Below are 21,342 nucleotides of genomic sequence, written 5' to 3'. Positions count from 1 at the left end.
GTATAAATGCGGGTATTGCATACTGCATGCCTCCAGTACACCCTTTTTGGTGCAAACACAAACAATCATATCAGTAGCACGTAGTGGCCCTGTATAGCGTGACACGTCGCATTGCAGTACCGCGAAACAGAAACAACTAAGGGCGTGCTATTGCCACTGTCCTGAATGTCACTGTTCTGGGAACGAATCGAATATGAATCGAATATGAATCGAATACTGCAAGAATCGAATCGAATCGAGTACAAATAGAAGAGTGCCAGAAGCTATTCGAATTTAATATTGAATATTTTTCGAATTGTATACGAATAACGTGCAGCCTTCTCCCCCAATGATATCAAACAATTTTCACATCGCTGTAATCCCAGCAGTAGAAAGTTTATATCCTTTGAGTTCGTATAATAACACATGCTTTATCTAAAAAAAAAAAAACACGAAGGTTGCGTTAGGAACAACTAAAGAGTTTAAAAACTCAACGCTCCTCGGAGCACACGTGGTCGTACAAACTTTGCAAAGGCGATATTGTGGCGCGCCTAAAATTTGTGTAAACCTTCGCGAACAAACCAGAAATGCAAGTCATCTTTGGTGATGGCAGATGAAAGAAAAGCGCTTTTGCTTAGTTCTAATGGTCGTGCTAAATGCTGCCACCGTGACATCAAGTATTCACGTCTAATCGGCATTCACACTTATTTATTTACTCTCTTTTTATTTATTTACTCTCATACCCACAGCGCCATTTAGGCATTACAGTGGGGGGGGGGGGGGGGTTACATACATCAATGTAAGCAGCTTATGGCATCGAATAAACAGTATTATGCTATACAATACAATGAAAGAGAAAAAGAGAAAAAAAAAACGAAAAAATGACATGACAAAAATGGTACATCAGGATATCAATGTACAGCACGCAGGAAACGGCATCATAGAATTAAGTAATAAAGCACTATATAATGATAGCAAACTCTGCAATTACTGCATACTGAAAAATAAAGAAGAAAATTTCAAAGAGCATTTGCAAAATGTTCATTATTAAGTATACTAACTACGGCAGCAGGCAGTCGATTCCATTCTAAAATGGTTTTGGGGAAAAAGGTGCTTTTGAAAAGTTTAGTTCTACAAGTGTATTCCCTAACCTTGAGCTCGTGATCTGTTCGTCTGGATATATAATGTGGCTGAAGAATATACTTATTACGGTCTATTCCGATTTGGCCATAAAATATATTGTGAAAAAGTTTCAAGCGTAATGCCTGCCTTCTCTTTTCTAAGGTGTCCCATTTTAATGTTTGCTTTGCGCTAGTAATACTAAAGTTTCTGTCATAGTTGCCGATTACGTACCGTGCTGCTATATTCTGAACTCTCTCAAGTTTATCTCGGTCGGTACACGTAGGAGGGTCCCATACGGTACATCCATATTCTATAATGGGTCTAACATAGCTTTTGTACAGAAGATCGCGAGCCTGCTGGGGAAAGAGTTTTGTATTGCGCCGTAGAAATCCTAACACTTTGCATGCCTTTGCTGTAATGAAATCAACATGCCTGTGCCAACACATGGACGGCGTGAGGAATACACCCAAGTACTTGTACTCGTGAACAATCTGCAATGGGGAACCGGAGAGATAATATACGGCTTCTGGCATACACTTTTTAGTAAAGCGCATGTGGACAGTTTTCTGTGTGTTTATTTGCATATGTGACTCTCTGCACCAGTTTTGTAGTTCAACTAAATCATTTTGCAAAATAACAGTATCGGCAATGCTTGTAATTTCTCTATATATTATCAGATCATCAGCAAACAATCTTACGGAAGAAACAATAGTGTTGGGAAGGTCATTTATAAACAATAAGAAAAGCAATGGGCCCAATACCGAGCCCTGGGGGACGCCAGACGTTACGCGGGCCGCACTAGATTCTGCGCCATTTACCACTACATGTTGAAACCGCAAAGAAAGGTATTCCTGAATCCATGCAATTACTTGTTCATTGATATTAAACCAGCGTAGTTTACATACAAGCAATTTGTGATCCACCAGGTCAAAAGCTTTTCTAAAATCTACAAACACCGAGCCAACACAAGAACGAGCATCCAGTGCACCACAAACTTCATGAACGAATTCTGTTAATTGAGTTGTACAGGAAAGCCCTTGCCTGAAACCATGCTGTTTCTGATTCAGGAGGTTATGATTGGTAATGTGTGTCATTATGTTACTGCACAAGATGTGCTCTAATACTTTGCAGACAATACTTGTTAGAGATATCGGTCTGTAATTGCCGACCAGTTCGCGAGGCCCCGATTTATACACTGGCACAACGCACGCCATCTTCCATTCATTAGGTAGGACCCCGGTGTTCAATGACTTCGAGTACAGTATCTTAAGAAAGGGAGGGATGAACGACGCACACAATTTGAGAAAAGCGCCCGTCAATCCATCAGGCCCCCCTGCTTTACTGGAGTCTATACGTTCAAGAAGAGACCGTATTCCAGTTTCATCAATAATTATATCATCCATGTTTTCGATGACCTCATTAGTAGACGGATGCGGAATTGCGCTCGAGGCACTGGGTGAGAAAATGGAAGCAAAAAACTTGTTGAAGCAGTTGGCTTTTTCTAAGCTATTTTCTATTTCCACTCCGTCATGCTGAAGTGATGGAATACATACTTTGTCTTTTCTGTTATACTTGACAAGATTCCAGAATAGCTTTTTTGTAGTTTCAAATCGAGAAGGCAAAGCACCAAAGAATTCTTGTTTTGCCTGGTGGATTTTTGTTTGCAGCGTTCTGGTTATGGTCGCAAGTTGATCGCAAGTTTCCGAAATGGAGTTTCTTTTATATTTCCTGTATATCCTATTTCTTTTACTAGTGAGGCGTCGCAGCTCACCATTAAACCATGGCTTAGATTTTGCACGCCGTTTGGTCTGCACCCACGACGGCACATAGTTTTCCTGCATCTCAAGCATTTTTGCTTTGAAAAGTACCCATAACTCATCAACGCCGATTGTCTCAGAAAGTATTTCGAATTTTGGGAGGAATTCCTGCAATGCAAGTCCTATTTCATTTATGTTGGCTTGGCTGTAATTATACATCCTTCGGGCTCCCGAGCTTTGCGTCTTTTCGTACGTCAACTTCATTTCACAAACCACAGCTTTATGGTCGCTAATACCTGGAACCACCAAAACTTTCCTAATCCAATTTGGCTGATTAGTTAAAATTAAGTCTAAAACGTTATTTTGTCTCGTACCTTCTGTTGATCGGCTGAAAGGACACGTGTGCTGCATCTTCATACAATATCAAACAACGCCCACTTCCAAATATCGAAAACAACATTTTATTGTGATTAATCGTGTTTAGCCAGAAAACTCTGGCTTGAGTGACATAGCGTGCTCTAGTACATTATGCCCACTGCAAAGGGGATGAAAGTTATCACATCTTTACTTAAATTATACTTTTGATCCTCTACAGTCAACGACGTGAATTATTCGGAAAAAATACTAAAGATATGGGCATATTCAGATAGGGTCTATTCGATTCGAGGACCAACTGAAATAGTGACTATTCAATTCGACGAGTGAATCAAATGTGACATATTTTTATTCATTATTCGAAAGTTTCGGTTTCGAATACCTGCACAGCTCAAGAAACAATGTCTTAGGCGAAAGCGTTTCGTTAATCTTTACGAATACTTGCACCATTTCTCTCAAAGCAAATAGTTTTTATTGTATACAGTTGAAACTCGATTTAACGAATCTATGACCAGGCTCGAAATATTTCGTTAAATCGGGAAGTTAGTAAAGTAGAGAAAGGAATTTTTCGGTGCTTCGAAATCTAAAAGGGTGACGTAGCGACACGCTAAGGCAACCGCGGCATCGTATTTGCCGCTAATCCATCCATCTGTCGCATAAATCATGAAATAACGAAAGCAACCACCACTGCCCCTACCGAGGCGGTGTTGAGTCAGCTGTTCCGTGCAAGGGCGCGGCGTGCAGCCTCGTCAAAATAAGGCTAGGGATATGACCATGGCGCCTAGATGTTTAAAAGCGATAGCTTCAGATCGCATGCTCGAAGAAAAACCCGTCTGTGTCACTATTAGAAATCACCGCTTTTTTTACTCGTTTATTTCAGGAAAAACTTCGTTAAATCGAGTTCGGCCAAGTTTGTTACGATAATTCGGGTTGATGATAACGCTGAACCCTACGGGTACCTGCCGAGGTATTTAAATTTCTTCGTTAGATCGGGAACTTCGTAAAATCGGGTATCGTTAGGTCGAGTTTCAACTGTAGTACTGAAAAACTGAAATGGGAGTAGCGAATTGCGTAGGTTTTGCTCCACGTATGGAGAAAGGGGCACCAACAGTGCTTCTCCACAAGCGGTATTTGTGAGGCATCAACGCTGGTCATGGACCTTCGCAACCTTAGCTTTTTCTATAGTTTTCGCAAATAAAAAAAGGAAAACTACACACTCTCTTCGCGTTTCAATCCTTCAGTACAGTACATTAGGGCTGGGCGATCGATTGGTTAACTTTTCGATAAATCGACTAAAGTTTTATTCGCGGCAAGTCCTTTTGTTCGCGAGGAATCGCTTAAGCTCACAAGACCAAAATATACCAGAGAACTGCCAGAACTGACAAAAACTTCCACAGAACGTTGAAAAGGTTCTTTGCCTCCGCAGATGGACCTGTCATTGTGTTTGGCTGACTTTCACAAGGTTGAATGTCCATTTAGGCAGAAGATCGTTTAAATAATGATGAAGACAACTGTCGATATAAATAGCCCGGTCTTTTCCATCTTCAAGGCGAACTTATCGTGATAAATCACCGGCTGTGGTTTTTTTTCGGTGATGTACGTAAATCCAAAAATCTGATCGGTTCATCCTGTTGAATAATCGATTAACTAATCGATTAAAAGTTGCTCATTAATCGGGTTAAAAGTTTCAGTTGACGTCCACCCCTACAGTACATTACAAACATACATCGTACGCACACGTAACACAGAAAAGGAGCTACCATGGTTAGTGACTGAACGACTTCCAATTAATTCTCCATAAAGATAATTAATCTTGGTAACATTTTAAGTGCTTCAGGGATGATTACTTTCTATCGAGTAATTAGAAGAATGAACTAACTCAAGTTTGAATAAAACAGCTTCACACTAGATGTACATCTAAAACTGAAGATAGATTAATTCCGGAAATGTGCTGCAGAGAAATTAGAGCTGAATTTATTATTGTTTTTATAGGGATAAATATGCTTTTTTGGAAGCCTTACAAATGAAACCAGAACGAAGTTTCGCTTATTGCTTACTGTGGCTTGTCACTTGCGAACTCCTGCATCAAATGCATGTCATATATAATGTTCTTATGTTGTCGATACCTTTAACATAGTAAACTTGTTTTACCGCTGACAAACGCCGGCACATAAAGAAGGGCAAGAGGTCACACGATGCCACTATAAAGAAAAAAAACTCACCGAAATCACCGTCCTGACAAGATAATATGTTAAAGCTTGAAAAACGCCAATGTAGTTATAATATAGGATTAGGGCACGTTGTAAACCCGCCTGCAGCAGATACGAATCTTCGACAGCCAATTGTAAATAACGTAGCGGCCAGCTGGTCGTTGCCGGCAACGGCGCATAGGCCTTTTCTTTCGGCCAGCTGTACGTGCTATCTCATGTGGGAATGCAAAAGAACAACAAAAAGATGGGCTCCAATCTAGGCTGTGAGGGTGGTTGGCCAGCGAAGCTGACGTATCACTTGATCCGCTAGACCAATGTGATGTAGCCTTGAAGTGCGTCCTACCGAGCTTGAGCACGGCGTCCTTGTGTATATTGCCGCTGCTGTTCCTTTCGTCGCTCGTCGTATTCGCGCTGCTCTTCAGCCGTTCTAACGGTGCGTAGCTTGCTTTGGACAGGAACCGCCGCGTCCTGCCTAGTCTGAGCCCGATGCCGTTGTTGTTCCCGTTTCCCGTCGCCGCTGCTCGTGTTCACGTTGGTCTTCGGGAGTCTATGCGTAGCGTTTCCATAGCGCTATCACAACACAAATGAAATCAGTTGCTAGGTGGGCTCTTTCTTTTACATACGAAAGTGTAGTTACGTCATCCCTGCTTTGTATGCTAGGTTGCCGCTTCCCAGCAACTGCAGCTTATGCAACCGTAATCATTAACGGAAAGCTTTTGCGGCGAACGCTAGGCGCGAAGGCGAGATTTCAGATTATTATTTGTTTTTTTTTGCCTCGCACTGCCGGCGACGACGCGGAGGCGAGGGCCATCTGGTGGTGCTGCAAGGAACCCAGTGGCGCACGCGGTGCGCGCCTTCCGCTGTGATTTGTTGAGTTTTTGGCTACTGAGACGACGAAATCCTGAGATCCTAGTCACAAACCGCTTCGCTGTAAAATGATGTTGTGAACGCCAACAAAGTAAACACGGACGTGGGTTACTGGATACATAACTTGTGAGACGGACATATCAGATGAAGAGTGAATTTCGTTATGCTTGTCTCATGTCTGTGTTAAAGTATTTCTGCCACCGAAGGACTTCCTTCTACGTTTCTGCGTTCATGACTTCATTCCACAACATAAAGAAATTGCAGATTATCGGAGCCGTTTCAATAAGGAGAAAGCTTCAAATTTTTCTGGGGCCATGGGCTTAATTTTGCGGCGTTCATAGTAAGCCACGTAGCTATAACGTTGCGCAGCACTTGCATACGTAATTCACTACAAAAAGTCTAATTTAGCTACACACTTTGAACTTCGCCTATGTGGCACTGCCATAATCTGTTACTAATTTTCACTAAATATAGATAAAGGGCCGGGTTTAGTTTACCAGCACTCTGCGAAAAACATTGTGATAGAACGCATGAACGTAGGCAGGAAACAAGTAATCAGGAATTATGTGCAACGATAATAACTAAAGTCAGAAACGTCGACCATTATCCGCACATCACCCCTAACATGGCCTCCGTTTGCACTCAATACGAACTCAGTGTCCAGTAGAGTTCTCCTAGGACTCTGAGAAATATTGCGTTTAATGACCCTATAACACTTTCGAACACATGCTTCCAAAATTTTTACCAAGTCTCGCATTTACCTGATGTTCTTCAAATTTTCCCACGGCATTACTCATAACATTTCCTTGACTCTGGGGCAGAATTTGGTTCTTCCAGGACACTGTGCAAACATACTGCGCCGTTCATAATAAATGTTTCCGAAGTTCTGGTATGATAGTATACGTAAGTTGTTGCAAAGGCTGTAATAACCTTACGCACTTTAAACTTTCTGTACTGGCTCTTACTTTCTTTAAATATATTATCGCTGCCATTTTTGGTTCTTCCAGGCCAACTGGGAAAATATGTAAGCGTTCAATAAATCACCTCGAAACTGGCCGAAAACAAGGGAATAACAATTTCCATTTAACTTCTCGTTAGTCCAGACAGTTCTAAATTTGCCTGCACATCATACCTAACGTGCCAAACATAAAAAAAAAACTTAACTTGGAGAAACTCAAGTTTCCTTAGGATGCCGTAAACACAAACAAACAAATAACGTTTTCCAGCCCTTCAATAGTCGCACTATAACTAAGAGTTTTGCTCTAAAAGATATTTCAGGAATTGCACTCGAAAAGCTTGCTACCTTTCATTCGCTATGCTTTACAACTTCGAGCATACAGGCGACTTTGAACAATGCGAACATAATAATAATTCATAAGACGGAAGCCGTTAATTAATTCAGTTATACGTTCATTAACATGCTTTCGGTATTGTTCAAAATATTGAACAAGGTAATTTATCATATGATCAGGGCTGCACATAGCATCAACCAACTCAAGAAAAACCTGACTTTAGACAGGAATATTCATCATTAGATCAAATGCATGTTATCTATCACGCCACTGAGAAGTCAGTGGAATAGAACCATACAGTTTGTCTAAATGGCCGTCCCATTGACGACACCACAAAAATGGTTTGTGAATTTGGCGCCCCCGAATGTTCAAGACCAAACTATTCTCTTTGATTAACAAACCTCAGCTGAATCCTGTAGCGTATACGAAGGCATGCTTTTGGCCAAACCTGCACCCCTCAGCAGCCATTGCTTTTATATTGAAACCACCTTTTACCAAATAAACATATCACAATGGCAAACGTACAGGTAAGCTTTACCGATAATTTGTACGCAAACCACAACAAATAGTAAAATTGGCAGGTGAGCTACTACCCTAAAGCGGATTATTTTGTACATTTGCGGGGAGGCGACATGAAGAGGTAGCCGCCGTAGCCACGGTTTATTTAGGCCGGCCGGCCATGGTGCCACGGTTTCTCGGAAGCGGCCGACACCACGGCCGCTTAGGTCGAGCGCGCTAGCGTGCGCCATCCTCGCGCTACCTGCAGGCGAATCCTCTTCTTCTTCTTCGCCGGCTTTGAAGGCGATAGTCGCGCCACCACACATTGACAAATTTGACATGCTTCACATCAAGCGAAGGAAGCCTTTTTCTATATTCATCATATTTCTGTAGGTAACAAGGGGATTACTAAGGCAGACACGAAATAAGGGCACAAAAAAACTGAATTACCACAATGCAGAAGGCAGCGTCTTCTTGCACCGCTTTTCCTTGCTATGGGAATTCCAAATCATAACACTACTGACGCCCGTACGAAGGCGTTCCTCCTACGAAGTAGGTGCTTGCATTCTGAGTAATTTTGTAATGTATTAACAAAAGCGAAAACCGTGATTTCTATTCGCATGCGAGAGTTGAGCATAGAACCTGCTGCGCAAAGTGTACTGGCACGCCTGTTCCTTACGTTGCGTGCCTGTTTCTCTCATTTCAGCTTTGGGTCCATGAAGCGCTCATCAATCTGACGCGGCTTCCCGAGCTACGTACGAAGGAAGACGTCATCCCCAGGAAGAGCGGAAAGAACACCAACGGGTTCGCAGTATACCATCCCACCCCCGCAATATTTGTAACGCGCCTTCAGTGCTCGGGCTTTGTCAAAGATCTGTAGAACGCCGCACACATTCGTGCAAGAACATTTACCACTGGTTCGCTATTCTGTCATTGAGCGATCAGTAATAGCTCATTCCGAAATCTGATCGCGATCCGCTATTTGCGCAAAATTATGGCGATGGTACAACTTTAACGACTTTTCCAGATTCCAGTGTTGCAGTGCTCGGTGCTCAATGAGTGACTTGGTATCAACACTGATTACTGTAGCAATATATTCGATAGTTCAGATGGACGTATCCTGGATTTAGACGCAAGCAGGAAACATGCTGCGTATGCTCCACAATGAGCTACGGTGGCACCAAGGAAGCACCATACATAAATCGCGAACCCTTGACCTCATGATCTATATTTCACTGTTCAATTAGCTTTATTCAATTCTCTTTTTGATATCATTGTCACCTCATGGGTTTGTTTAATATACAGCAGACAGCAGCGGTAAGACTTGATGACATAAATTTTAGAAGTACAGTCGCGAGCGGCGATTGTATACTGTCACAGCACTTGGTAAATAAAGGCATCTTTTTTATTAGTCCTGCCAATGTAGCACCCTGACTGCATAAAGTCAAAAACGAGAGTGGCCACATGACGAATCTCGTTGACATTGGGAATACATAAGGAGGCTACGAACGAGACCAAACATAAACATCACTAAGGTGTCAGTGCTAAGAACATTTCACACTAATAACGTAATTCTCACGATCCTCATTTTGTCGTACTTATGGTATAATTTTAAGACGATAAAAAATGATGGGCGTAACGTCAACAGACAGGAAGAGAGTGACGTCAATTAGAGAGAAAACAGGGGTAGCCACTACTCCGGGGTTTGCATTAAGAAGGAGACGTTAAGTTGGCCGGGACATTTCAGCGCGTACGGAAGCTAACTGGTGGTCTATTAGAGTTACAGAATGGGTGCCAAGAGAAGGGAAGCGTAGTCAGAGACGCTCGAGCGGAGCGATTTCCGGCTTTGATCGCCAGGCTAAGCCCGCCTGTTGCTACAGCTCACCACCACCACCAACATAGGAGAAAACTAAGTGGTAGGATGAAGTTCGGAAATTTGCAGGTATAAGGTGAGTGTCAGCTGGCACAATACTGGTGTAATTGGAGGTAGCTGCTAGAGCCTTCGTCCTGCATTTGACATAAACACGACGATGGTGATGGTTGTGCCCAAGCACATTGTCAAAATTTCGCTTATGGCGCTGTGCCCATGTACGTATTTATTTATCATCATTACTTCTTGCCGTAACAACGTTACGGTTTAGTACTGTACAAGTGCACTTTATCTTTGCAGCGTACGAAGTGGCCAAATTATGCAACTGTGATATCTCTTAACTACCTAAACGAGGTACACTATACACATCAGCAGATATTAGCAGCCTCTAATCGCACAGCGCTTGCCTTCTAGTGTTGTATGTCCTCGAGAATATAACATTTAGTCGTCACCGTCCCAAACATCGTGCACAGCATGTTGGTAACTCTGCTTTTTGCGGCACCCCGTATGTGGTCAGTGTCCAAAAAGAAAAGGCGTTCCTTCGTCACCTCCCATGTCCACTTTCCAAATGTTTCCGCAGTTTTCTTCAGGCTCTGGTAGTTCGTGTTTTCTCGTCTCTCTTCCCCCGCGTGTTTCTGTGTGTGGCCCCTGTATACGCCGGCTACGTGCTCTGTCATAAACTAGACGCGAATGCCAAAGAAACGGCGCCTCCCATAATGGCTTGCCGACAATGGTCGTCCGAAGTTATCATGCCTTCTTGTCTTGCCGACAAAGTGGACGGCCACTGCCGGTGCGGGGTAGAAAAGGAGAAGATCTAACAGGAGTGGCCGAGAGAGAGGGAGAGGGAGAGAGTGTGTGCCGAAGTGACCGAAATGCAAACGTGCCACTCAGAACCTGCCGACCTGCGAAGAAAGGGGCGGCAGAACCCATTAGTTGTTTTAGGATCGCGCGTCCGGCCCCTCGCCGTCGCGCACGCCTTCCCCCTTGCAGTGACGTGGACGGGCTTGTTCCGGTCGACGATGGCTCGATTGTCCCTCGAGCGAAATGAAGGGTCGTGACAAGCCTGGCTCTGCTTCCGTTCGCGCGTCGCCTAGTGTGGCGACACGCTCGAGCTTTTACACGTGTGTCGCAATCGGCAAAATCGGCGACGACGAGGGCCTCCGCACGTGTTTGGCATGCATGCATTCATATGCGCGCACGCGATATTCGCGAGACAGGTGTCAACGTCCGTATTCGATCGGCGTCGTTCGGGAAGATTGGTTCGAGGAAATTTGCGGATTCCAGCGCGGTCGCTTATCAGATCGCTCGCCGATGTGGACGGGAATTTCATCCAGGTATGACACTTTTACTTTGTACTGTTCGTGTTTTGTTTTTTTTATTCGCTGTCAGCCAGACATATATGAACGATGTCCCCCACTCTCCCGTTATGTTAGAGTGCATTTCTGAGCTCCGACGCACGCTTGATGTTCGCAAACAAGCTTATCACTCGACGGCTCTACCTTGTTTGTTATGCTTGCGAAGCTCAACTTTTGCATGTATTCCGAATCTACGAGAATATCAGTTTTGAATTAGTATAGGAATTAACGATCGTCTTATTTCTTATAGCCAATTTGTACATGAGTGCGAAGATGCCAGATATCATTGCGCGCTATTTAGTCATGGTAAACAAGATAGCATATTCTATATGAATCAATTCGGAGTTCTTACGTGCCTGCTTGAACCTAATGCTCCAGAGCGTATACCTCTGATCGGTGCGCTAGATATTCAAAGGAGGTAAGGAATAAGATGTCCCATTCATTTGGGAAATATGCACCGTCAATATAGGCTCACAGCTGATAGCCGGAAATTCCAAGACGATTGAAAGCTTTTCAATAAACCTGTAGGATATTTTTGCAACGTATATTGCCTGCATCAGTGTTTAAACCGCCTTTGTCATTTCGTTTTATTCGAATTGACTGACCCACACCAGGGTTCAGGCGAACTTAGAACAGAGCACATATCTCAATTTGCAACAGAACTAAAAATATTGTGATTTTCGTGCTTAAGTGTGGATAGCCATATTATTTTAGACGTATTCCTTGCACATCATATTTTCTGCTTAGCATCTGCTGGGCAAGCGAAGCAACCATGCAGGATATGACGTCAGAGGTATTATTGCTTGCCATTTTACGTGCAGTCAATCAAAATGGCATACTGTCTACTTAATACAGAAAATACTAACTCTGGTTCTGCTTTATATGTTGAATTTTTAATTAGTTGGTATTTTGTTTATCGTTGATCATGTTCGTCTGCGCAGTTTACTTAGATATTAAGTATTCGCGTCCCCCGTCTCCTCCCCCCCCCCCATATATTACACAACCTCTATTTTGGGGTACATTAATCAGCGATATGGTGAGTCCTCAATGCGAAACTGACTTTAAGTTCTATGGCTATGGGGGTGGGGGGCACTAACATTACTATCCTTCTTCCTAGTAAATCAAGTGAAATAAAATATTACCTTCCTTATCCTCGGACATGTACGACGAACCATCTGTGGATTATACAAGAATCTGCTTCTACGTGTTACGCTTGCTTATTGGCACTGTACTTTCGCATAACTGCAAAGACAGAAGGTTTCAACACTCAAATAAAGCCGAAGCTTGAAGAAATGTACATTCCTTATTGATTTTTTCACGGCATCAAGCCCGTAACAACATCGAGCCCGTAAGACCCACTGTATTTGTTTGAGCGTATACGCTGTGTAAAAGTTGGTTTTGTCGTCATCGTTCGCAAAAAAAGTTTTTGACGGGAAACGTATTGAAGAATTCGGGAAAAGTTCCGCCAAACGAAGCACCCACCAGTGGTTAATGGTTACGATGCCGTCTTTTGATACACTCCGATGCAAACTTGGATTATTTCGAAAGCCGCAAATGTAATGGCATGTTAGGTTTGTGCCATTCACAAATCTAATTTGCTTAGCATAGACATGCCACACCTCGTTATAACAACGAGTCCATTGTAGTCAGCCGATGTATTGCGTAACCATGGTCCCACGCCGGTTATTTTTTCTGATTATTATTATTATTATTATTATTATTATTATTATTATTATTAAAGAGATGACTTGTAAGCTTTTAGTTCAACCGGCTCCAACACAAGAGCTTCAGTTCATTGCTCTTTCAAACGTTCTATACAAAACAGAGCTTAATAGACTATGTGAAGGCCATGTAGGCTGATCAGACGAATGAAAAATTACAATAATCTCAATGATTGCACCGAGTAAAAAGATTTTTAATACTCTAGAAAATATTAAACATGCTTCTTGTGAGCCAGAACCAGAGCCCACATTTACAAAATGTTTTGGGAATTTATCCTCGGATGTATACACATTGGTAAATTACAAATCGTAAGGAACTTATTTACGAATACGGCACAGTATTCATCGAAATCAATTACGTTTGACAATATTACAAGGTGTGCTGCCAGTTTGCATTCGCCAATCCTTAGCGCGCTATAGTAAAACAAGATTAGGTGTGAACAAATTCATTTCTCCATCGGTAACACAGGAGTAATATCCGCACAGTCGTAACGCGTTCGTCATACTATTATAATTGAATTTCCTTTTTGTTCTGATATTGCAAAACTTCAACGGCGTTGTGAGTCTTTTTTAATGTTTCTATGGTAAAGTAATGGTTGAAGTAACTTGAACGAACTACAAGGAGATGCTCGTACAAATTCAAGTCCACACACCTGAGCTATAAATACGAAAAACTGTTTTTATTGGCTCCGAAGAGAAGTAGAGGGCAAGGAGCGTTACAGAAGTTCACTGATTTGAATATCTTAATCAAGTAATCATCTGTTGCTTGGTACGGCAATATATATATATATTGCTTCTACCACAGATATAGCAGAACAACAACTTTTCGAGAGGATTTTAACCAATTGTTCTCAATAGATTCAAATCTTCACTTGATTGATTCAATTTCTTCTATCTTGAGCTCGTTCAATTTGTTATCTTCTTTCCGCATTTATTGAATTTCTTTCTCAGAGCTTGTGATGATTGGCGTGTTTGATTTATTACGTATTTGATGTAGTTGATTTACCTTTCTGAAACAACTCTCCTCCGTAATGCTAAACGACAACAACAACAACAAGACGCCTAAATTTCTTAGTTTTGATTGTTACTTTCAAGATACATACGAAGATTGGATGTAGTTGCAAATAAAGCGATAAAAAGTGGCTGTTTCGTAGTGTCAATTAGCATTGTTGTGCCCAGCTAAATGAACTAAAAGCGCTGGTGTCCCGACATAATATGCAGAAGCTAGGAATTGATCTGGAAAGAGAGTTAAGGAAAGGCCAGTCGTCAAGTGCAAAGTAAATGGCCGTGCATTTTTTTCGTTTTGCTTTTTTTCTTAGACGATGCGTCTCCGATTACGTTTACACAGGGCTCGACATAAAGATAATGTTGTACAACGTCAGATGTCGGTTTTATACTAGTGGTGATGATTATGCGTTAGCATGAGGTAAATGGAAAACCACAAGCTAACTGTGATGTAATTTCTCTATGCAGAAAACACTAAACAGGTGGCCTAAGTTGATATGAAATTCTTACGTGACGTGTCCTCCTTGTATAGCAAAGCTCGAGAAGTCGCAACCTCTTTGTTGCTTAAGCCTAAAACAACATAAGCCAAATTCTCATAGTGTCTCGCGTAATAAGTTCCAGCAGGGCAGAAATTCAGCGTACTGCGCGAGAGCATGAATCAAGCTCTGTGTCCTGTCTCTCACCGTTCGTGTTGTCGTTCAAAGCCTGCGCCATCTTGCTCATGGCATCGCTTTTTAAATTACATTTTTTGACGTCACGCGTCCCAACACTGCCGTCCTCTGGTCCAACGTCAACTTATCGCCAGTCCTAATTGTCTGCCAGCAGACATTTTACTCGGATGCGTAAATGCAAATGTGCCTCTGAGATACCGACAAGAGGAATGCTGACAGTGGCCGAAATTTTCGTGCTTACCTTATGCGAGCTGCATGGCTTCTTCGCCGGGCTGGTTTGATTACGAACTTGAAAAAATAGTAGGTTTTCCCATCTCACACAACTTCATTTTTTTTTTATATCACACGTGTTTTCGCGATGTAAACGGCTTCGAGTTATCTTTACACAAGACTGAATGTAGACGTGAGTGGCTGAGAACTCTGCACACGACTTCATTAAAGAAATCATGCACTTTCTGCGAAAATCAGTCCGTGTAAAAATGCAGTACGCGTTGTAGTATGAGTACCCGTAAATTAGAGTCGATCCTATGTGAACTTTTTATTAATTAGATTACGCTTATGCTGCACTGAGAAATCGAAGCCATTCAGTGATTGAAGGACGCAATCTTCCAATTTTGAGACGCGCAATTTTCAACATATATCTCTATAAGATGCGACACAAAATGCATTGTCATTGCATTGGAATTTTACTCATGGCCCCTAAACAAACATTACAAAGAAACTAATGAAGTTTGGCAATAAATGTCCCTTTTTTACCTCCATTTAGTCTGAGAAATAAACGAATATGAATCTGGTGACAAGACCTTCAATGTGATCAGCTGCTGAAGCTCCAAGTGAGTGTATATTTAGAGGGGTTTAACGAAATATCTCAGTACAAGATTCAGAGAAAGCTTCTTAGCTGAAGCGAATGAATGAGGACTCTACAAATTCATTTGTTTACTTCGCTTGCCCTTGCCCTTTAGTCTCAAATTGTACCACAATCTAATTCTGCGAAAAGCTAGGTGCACAGGTGTCAAAGATGGTGTCTGCAGAAATGAGCGTTTTTCTAGCTGTTATTGATAGCCATGGCTTTCTTTTGCTGTATCCGACTTAAGTGCGTTGTAAATGATGGTTTAGCCTTTTGCTTATAAGGTAACGGTAACGTTGGTTATAGTGTCACCTGATGGTCGAATTTCTCGTCGGTTATTTGAGGTCCGAGCAAATAAAGGAAATTATTTTTGACAAGTCCTAAAATCGGCATCACGTTTGTGACTTGGTTCCAGAAGATTCAAGGCTCATGCTTTGTTGCTGCTGACGCCGTATTGTGTAATGACGCACTGAGCTAAAACTGTGAACGCAGGGCGGCATCTTGTTCCATTAACCTTGAAATCAGATACGTCAATGTTAGGAGAAAAGATATATCGAAGAAATATCTGCGATAAGAAAATACTTTTTAGTGGGAAAAAGAATGCAGTTGCTCTCATGACTATTTAGGTATGTCCAGTTGAAAAATGTGGTTAGGATTTGAGATTAATCCTGTCCTTTCAGATCATGACATAAGACTAAATTCGAAAGTTTGTGAATTGTTCCTTTGTCCAGTACAATTGCCTAATGCACAAAAAAAATTAAATAAACGTAAGTGAAGAGGATATACCGTCAGTATTACATCCGTCAACTCAAATTACTGCGCCCGGTCCTGCTGACTTCGATTTATTGTGTTTGCTTTTTGCCAAGCAGAGCGTTTTGAGATAACATAACCATACAAATCAGGCTTTCTCCCTCCTATTCAGAGGAATGTTCAGTACCGGTCAATCTGTGCTGACAGATTGTAAGATAGCTGCTGGAGCTGGCGTATTTCCTCAGTTGACTGAACAGTTGGTAAACTGCCGATGAATGTGTAATTATTTTGTAACTTCACGTTGTCTCTGTGAAATCTTTTCGTTTGGAGCAGACTTGGCGCGCGATGAACTTTATCTATCGAACGCCGGTAATTTATAACCGAACAGGGAATAACGATGGTATGTCAGCGGAAACAAGACACGCTGAATTTATATTACGCGCTTGAACACGGGATGAATAACGCTTGTAGCCACGTCGAACATTGGTTGGACACGAGTGAATCTTCCGCTATAGTAGTGCTCGAATGTCGACGGTGAACTATTTGCTCCTAAATTTCAAAGCAGCAGGAAACCGCGTTTCACGTGAACTGATGACACCGTGGCACCTATCGCGTCATCGTCCATTTCCTTTTTTTTTCAAATCTTTCCTTTTATCCCGAGCGTACGTTATGCTTGACAGATAACATCCGACGTGCTTCCCGCAGGCAAGGACGCATATTTTTGCTCACGACTACACCTGATAAAGAGCAAGCTTGAATGTAGTGTGTGCCTATAGAAACTGTACAGCACTCCACTCACGCTCGAACTATATGTTTCTCTCGACTTCATTCATTGAGCAGGATGGCATGAATCTAACCTCGGGCGGAGTGAAGATTCTCGTCTCATATAGTATTCTAAGCACCGAGGCAGCTCGCAACAGGCATCACCATGGAGAGGCAGGAAGAGGGGAGGGGTAGGGAAGGGGGGAGGGTGGTAGGCTCGTTCAATTCGCACTCCCTGTACCTGATTCATGAACATCGCAAAACCTCCGTACACTGCTCCATAGTGGATAAGGGGCAAGTTCTACGCCTCGCCAAACCAACTGTATCGTTCAAGAAAACAAGCGCAGCCGATTAAAAAAAAGAAAAAAAAGGGGGCATCGACAACTAGGTACCAGCCCGCGCAAGAGCTCGCACCGAACTGTGGCGACGTCCTCTCTGTTTTCTTCCCGCCTCCGCCGCTTGAGCTGAACGTGATTTTCCGGCACTCCGAGTTTGACCGGCCGGGCGATTACCGTCCTCTCGCTTCGTGGGCAAGTGTAGACCGTACAAGGGTGCCACGAGAACTCGCAAAAAAAAACAACGAAACGGGCCAGGCAAAAGAGACAAGCGTTCATCGTCCAATCGCGAGCGAGCGCCACGCTTGCCTCCCGACCAATGGGGATAGAGATCCCGATCGCAAGGTGTGTACATGCGAGGCACAGGCGAAAAAAAACGGCATCGCGGGTTGTGCTGTTTGTTTGCCTTCTGTTTCTTGCTTTCTTTCTTTCCCTTTTTTTTTTTTGACGGGTGGTTTGTTTGGACGAGCAGCCACGGAAGACTCTCACGGTCCGCTGGTGATGAGAGCAACCTGCTGGCTAGCTGCAAAACTTTCACCGGCGTTTTCTGATATACGGCTATCTCGGAAACGCTGTAATCGGAGCTGTGCTTTTTAGCGAGGCGATTACAAAGGAATTTGCCCTAATTGGAGCGGTGGTGACAAGCTCCCGTTGAGAGAAAGCGCGTCTGCTTTACTTCGTTCGCCAGTGTCGGTGACGCGGACCATGGATTATCGAATGCTGCGTACAGGGGGCGCCGCCCGCGTTCCACATTCTCGAAGAAGCACATTTCACGTTCTTAAGAGCCTGGCGCGAGGCACGTCATTTGAAGCTGTCGGAAGCGGCGGGAGCTAAAAGGTGAAGACGATCGTGACCGTAGAGAGCCTTGCCATGAGGCGAAAGCTTTAGCAACATGGCGGAACGTTTATGTTGCGCAGAGGTGCATGTCAACTCTGTAAAATTATCCTCGGCTTATCCTGCATTTTATTTCGAAGTTTCGTTACTTTTGCCCCCATGTTGCCTTTCTTTTTTTGCGCATTCAGTTGGGAAAAATATAAAATGCGCACAAATAAAGGACGTTTTCCGGAGGTTTTGCGGAAGACATCTTATAGCAAACAGAAACATTCACCGAGGAAAAAGCTCCGCACGCCGTTAGGCACAGCAGCTGCAGTGAGTGACAAGAAAATTATTTAGTGAAGTAAACCTTAAAAAAGAATAGTCATGAAAGTTTAAATTTTTGCTCCGATGCAATTGCCATTCGTCTCCTGTACTACGCGTGTTATTCTACCTTGCTTTGTGCTAGGTAGGCTTCCCGAAAAACTTTGCTATTCGTAACCTTGTTTAGTTTCCGGCGTGCCTAGGGATTTATGCCGATTCATTTATGTTAAGGCGGTACCAATTCTTTTAGGTGAGCCCCCTTTTGCTGATTGACTCCGCAGTGTACGGGTCCCAGCGAAGACAGGTGTATTCAACGAAAAAAAAGAAGAAAGGATGAACGTGTTTAAAGAGTACACAACCTCACGGGTACCTGATAAACCGGACTAGAATCACCCTGAAAAACGGCAAATGCAAGTGTGCAAATTCCTCAGTAGCGCTATGCGTTCCGATGTCTATTCGTTTCACATCAACTCAATTCTATCCAAATGTTCGAGTGGTTAGACTGCGAAATGAGTAAGGCGGCAATAACACTCGAGTCCTTGAACATATATAGTTTGCATAGCCCATCGCTGCCTGTTTTGTCTATGATATGACTTGTAAGATTATTCATTGAGTAATCTTAACGAACATATGTTTTTATATTTGTTGGTACATTACAACATATAAACATGCACCGGCGTGCAACTAAGATACCTTTAAAAGTGCTCCTAAACATGAAATAAACACTTCGGCAGCAAATTACTAACAACGGTGTTCTATGGAAATTCTGTTCTATAGGTACTATACACATACATGCGTGGATTCAACGCTATATATGTCTCAAGAACAGAAAGCCCCAGCAATGCTATGGAGAATGGGTAAGAGAGTTCCGCTGGCCGTGACTTCTGGGCGGCGACTTCCCTATCCACATTTCTCAGTAGCCTAATTAACTAGAATTGAATGATTGTCTTTATGAGGCCGCCTTTTTTTATTCTGCAACTGATGCCAGCCAGTGCTGAAGCGATGCCAATTTTCCACAGGTACCGAGATAAATTTTAGTTGTTAGACATGCGTCCATAGAAGGAGGGTGGAAGTATACAGCCGCCATGAGGCATAACACTAACACTGAAGAACAATAAATCTATAGACCATATGGCGGCGTAACTAACAACACCGCGGGCTGTGAAGCACAAACATCGAATCCTTTGGAAAGGAGACGCATTAGGCTAGCACAACACCGAATCCCATCGAAGCATAGAGGCGCTTAAAGAGTGTTCGAGTTAAATATGACGGTGACTGTACACCAACTGGTACACCACGAAACAGTTTTCGCCAAAGTAGGGGCGTGTGAATATTCGAAGTTCGGAATACGAATCGAATAGTCGCGGCTGTTAAATTGGTACTCATTTCGAGAATTCGGTGATCGAACTTGTCAAATATTCCTTTCCTTTGGATAAAAACACTTGGCGAGTTTTTGAGGGAGACAGACAGATGAATGTGAGGACTTTCACGGGTTAACGCACGGGGTCAGATAACTTTTGCCTAGTAATATCCATTCCTTCAATAGTATATATACGAATTTTTTCAGTTTTTCTTTTTTACCAGAGGGACTCTTCGCAAAATTCGCACCTGACTTTATGTCATAAATCAGAAGATGTTCGATATTAGCTTGAATATTCGGCAGGTCATTTCCCTTGGTAGTCATATTGGAGTCGATTTCTAAATTCAACCATTCGAACATTCCTACTCAATAGCTTACCTCGCGCAATACCGGACGCAGCTCCGTGGGACGCCAAGGTCCCGCTCTGCATGGCCCATATTTAGGACAAATAAAGCCTGTTACGTTTTTCCACCTGATTTCTACGATATGGACACGAGCTTAGCCACAACCGGATTAAATTGCACGCGCGTAATACGCACCCTATACAGACCCGTCTGAAACTTGTAGGATGGCACGGTGACGCTCAGTGTGCAACAGTAGGAACGCCTACGCAGACTGCATTACACTGTCCACAGAAACAGTTGTGTTGTATGTATGTATGCATGTCTATCGGGGAGGGGGGGGGAGGGTTCCGTTTTTTTCTATTATTTTTCTCTCTCACACCTATCGCAACCCTTTGCCCATCCGCCGGTACAGGGTAAACAACCCGAGGTAATCTCTGGTTAGCCTCCCTGTCTTTCCTTTGCCTTTGTCTCTTTGCTTAGATATCTCTGTTGTATTCAGACTTACCTTTGCTGCAAGAAGCATTTCCTTACATCGGTCGAAGTTAACATGAGTTGCCAACGAAATCACCGTCTTACATGTTCCGTACGTGGAAATAAATTCGTTATATAAGCTAAGGAATATGACATTTCGACTACACATCGTGATATGCGAATATGTGGAATCATGAGAAAACATGTGATGTGATGTTATTACGGTGCAATAAGAAAAAGTCAGCAGAAGAAATAAGCCTCGGTAATTATCAGGGCCTGTATCTACAAAAAAAAAGAAAGAGTTCTTACACTAAAACCTTTTCTACCAGCTGATGCTAAAGCAAATCATGATGTCGGACATATTAGGAAAGGCAGCTGAGAAAAGGCAAAGAGCACCTGCGAACTAAAATATTTGAATTCAGCACGACAAAGCAGACGTAACGCGAGAGATCTCCATTGCAACCACGCTTTCTTTTCTACCCAAAAGTATATTCAGCTATCAATGGAATTGCTAATTAGCCTGCTATCAGTGTTTACTTCATATAAGCAGACTATTAGAAACAAAAAGTGTCCTTTTGTTGCCTTCAGTTAAATATTGTCAGTTCCTTGCCAAG

The 21,342-nt window shown here is 42.7% G+C and overlaps 1 protein-coding gene across 2 annotated transcripts in view; it reads left to right on the top strand.

Moving 5' to 3' along the window:
* LOC139059089 (uncharacterized) overlaps window positions 1-9,511 on the top strand; it is a 99,185-nt gene extending 89,674 nt beyond the window's left edge. For both annotated transcript variants that reach the window (XM_070536990.1, XM_070536989.1), the window contains one exon: window positions 8,807-9,511. In XM_070536990.1, the coding sequence (XP_070393091.1) occupies window positions 8,807-8,820 (14 nt within the window). In that variant the 3' untranslated portion in view covers window positions 8,821-9,511. The remainder of the gene's footprint in view (window positions 1-8,806) is intronic.
* The last annotated feature ends 11,831 nt before the right edge of the window (window positions 9,512-21,342 follow it).

Source organism: Dermacentor albipictus, chromosome 4 (genome assembly GCF_038994185.2).
Source record: "Dermacentor albipictus isolate Rhodes 1998 colony chromosome 4, USDA_Dalb.pri_finalv2, whole genome shotgun sequence".
Lineage (NCBI taxonomy): Eukaryota > Metazoa > Arthropoda > Arachnida > Ixodida > Ixodidae > Dermacentor > Dermacentor albipictus.
The sequence above is the reverse complement of the archived record's forward strand: the minus strand, read 5'-3'. Positions and strand labels throughout refer to the sequence as shown.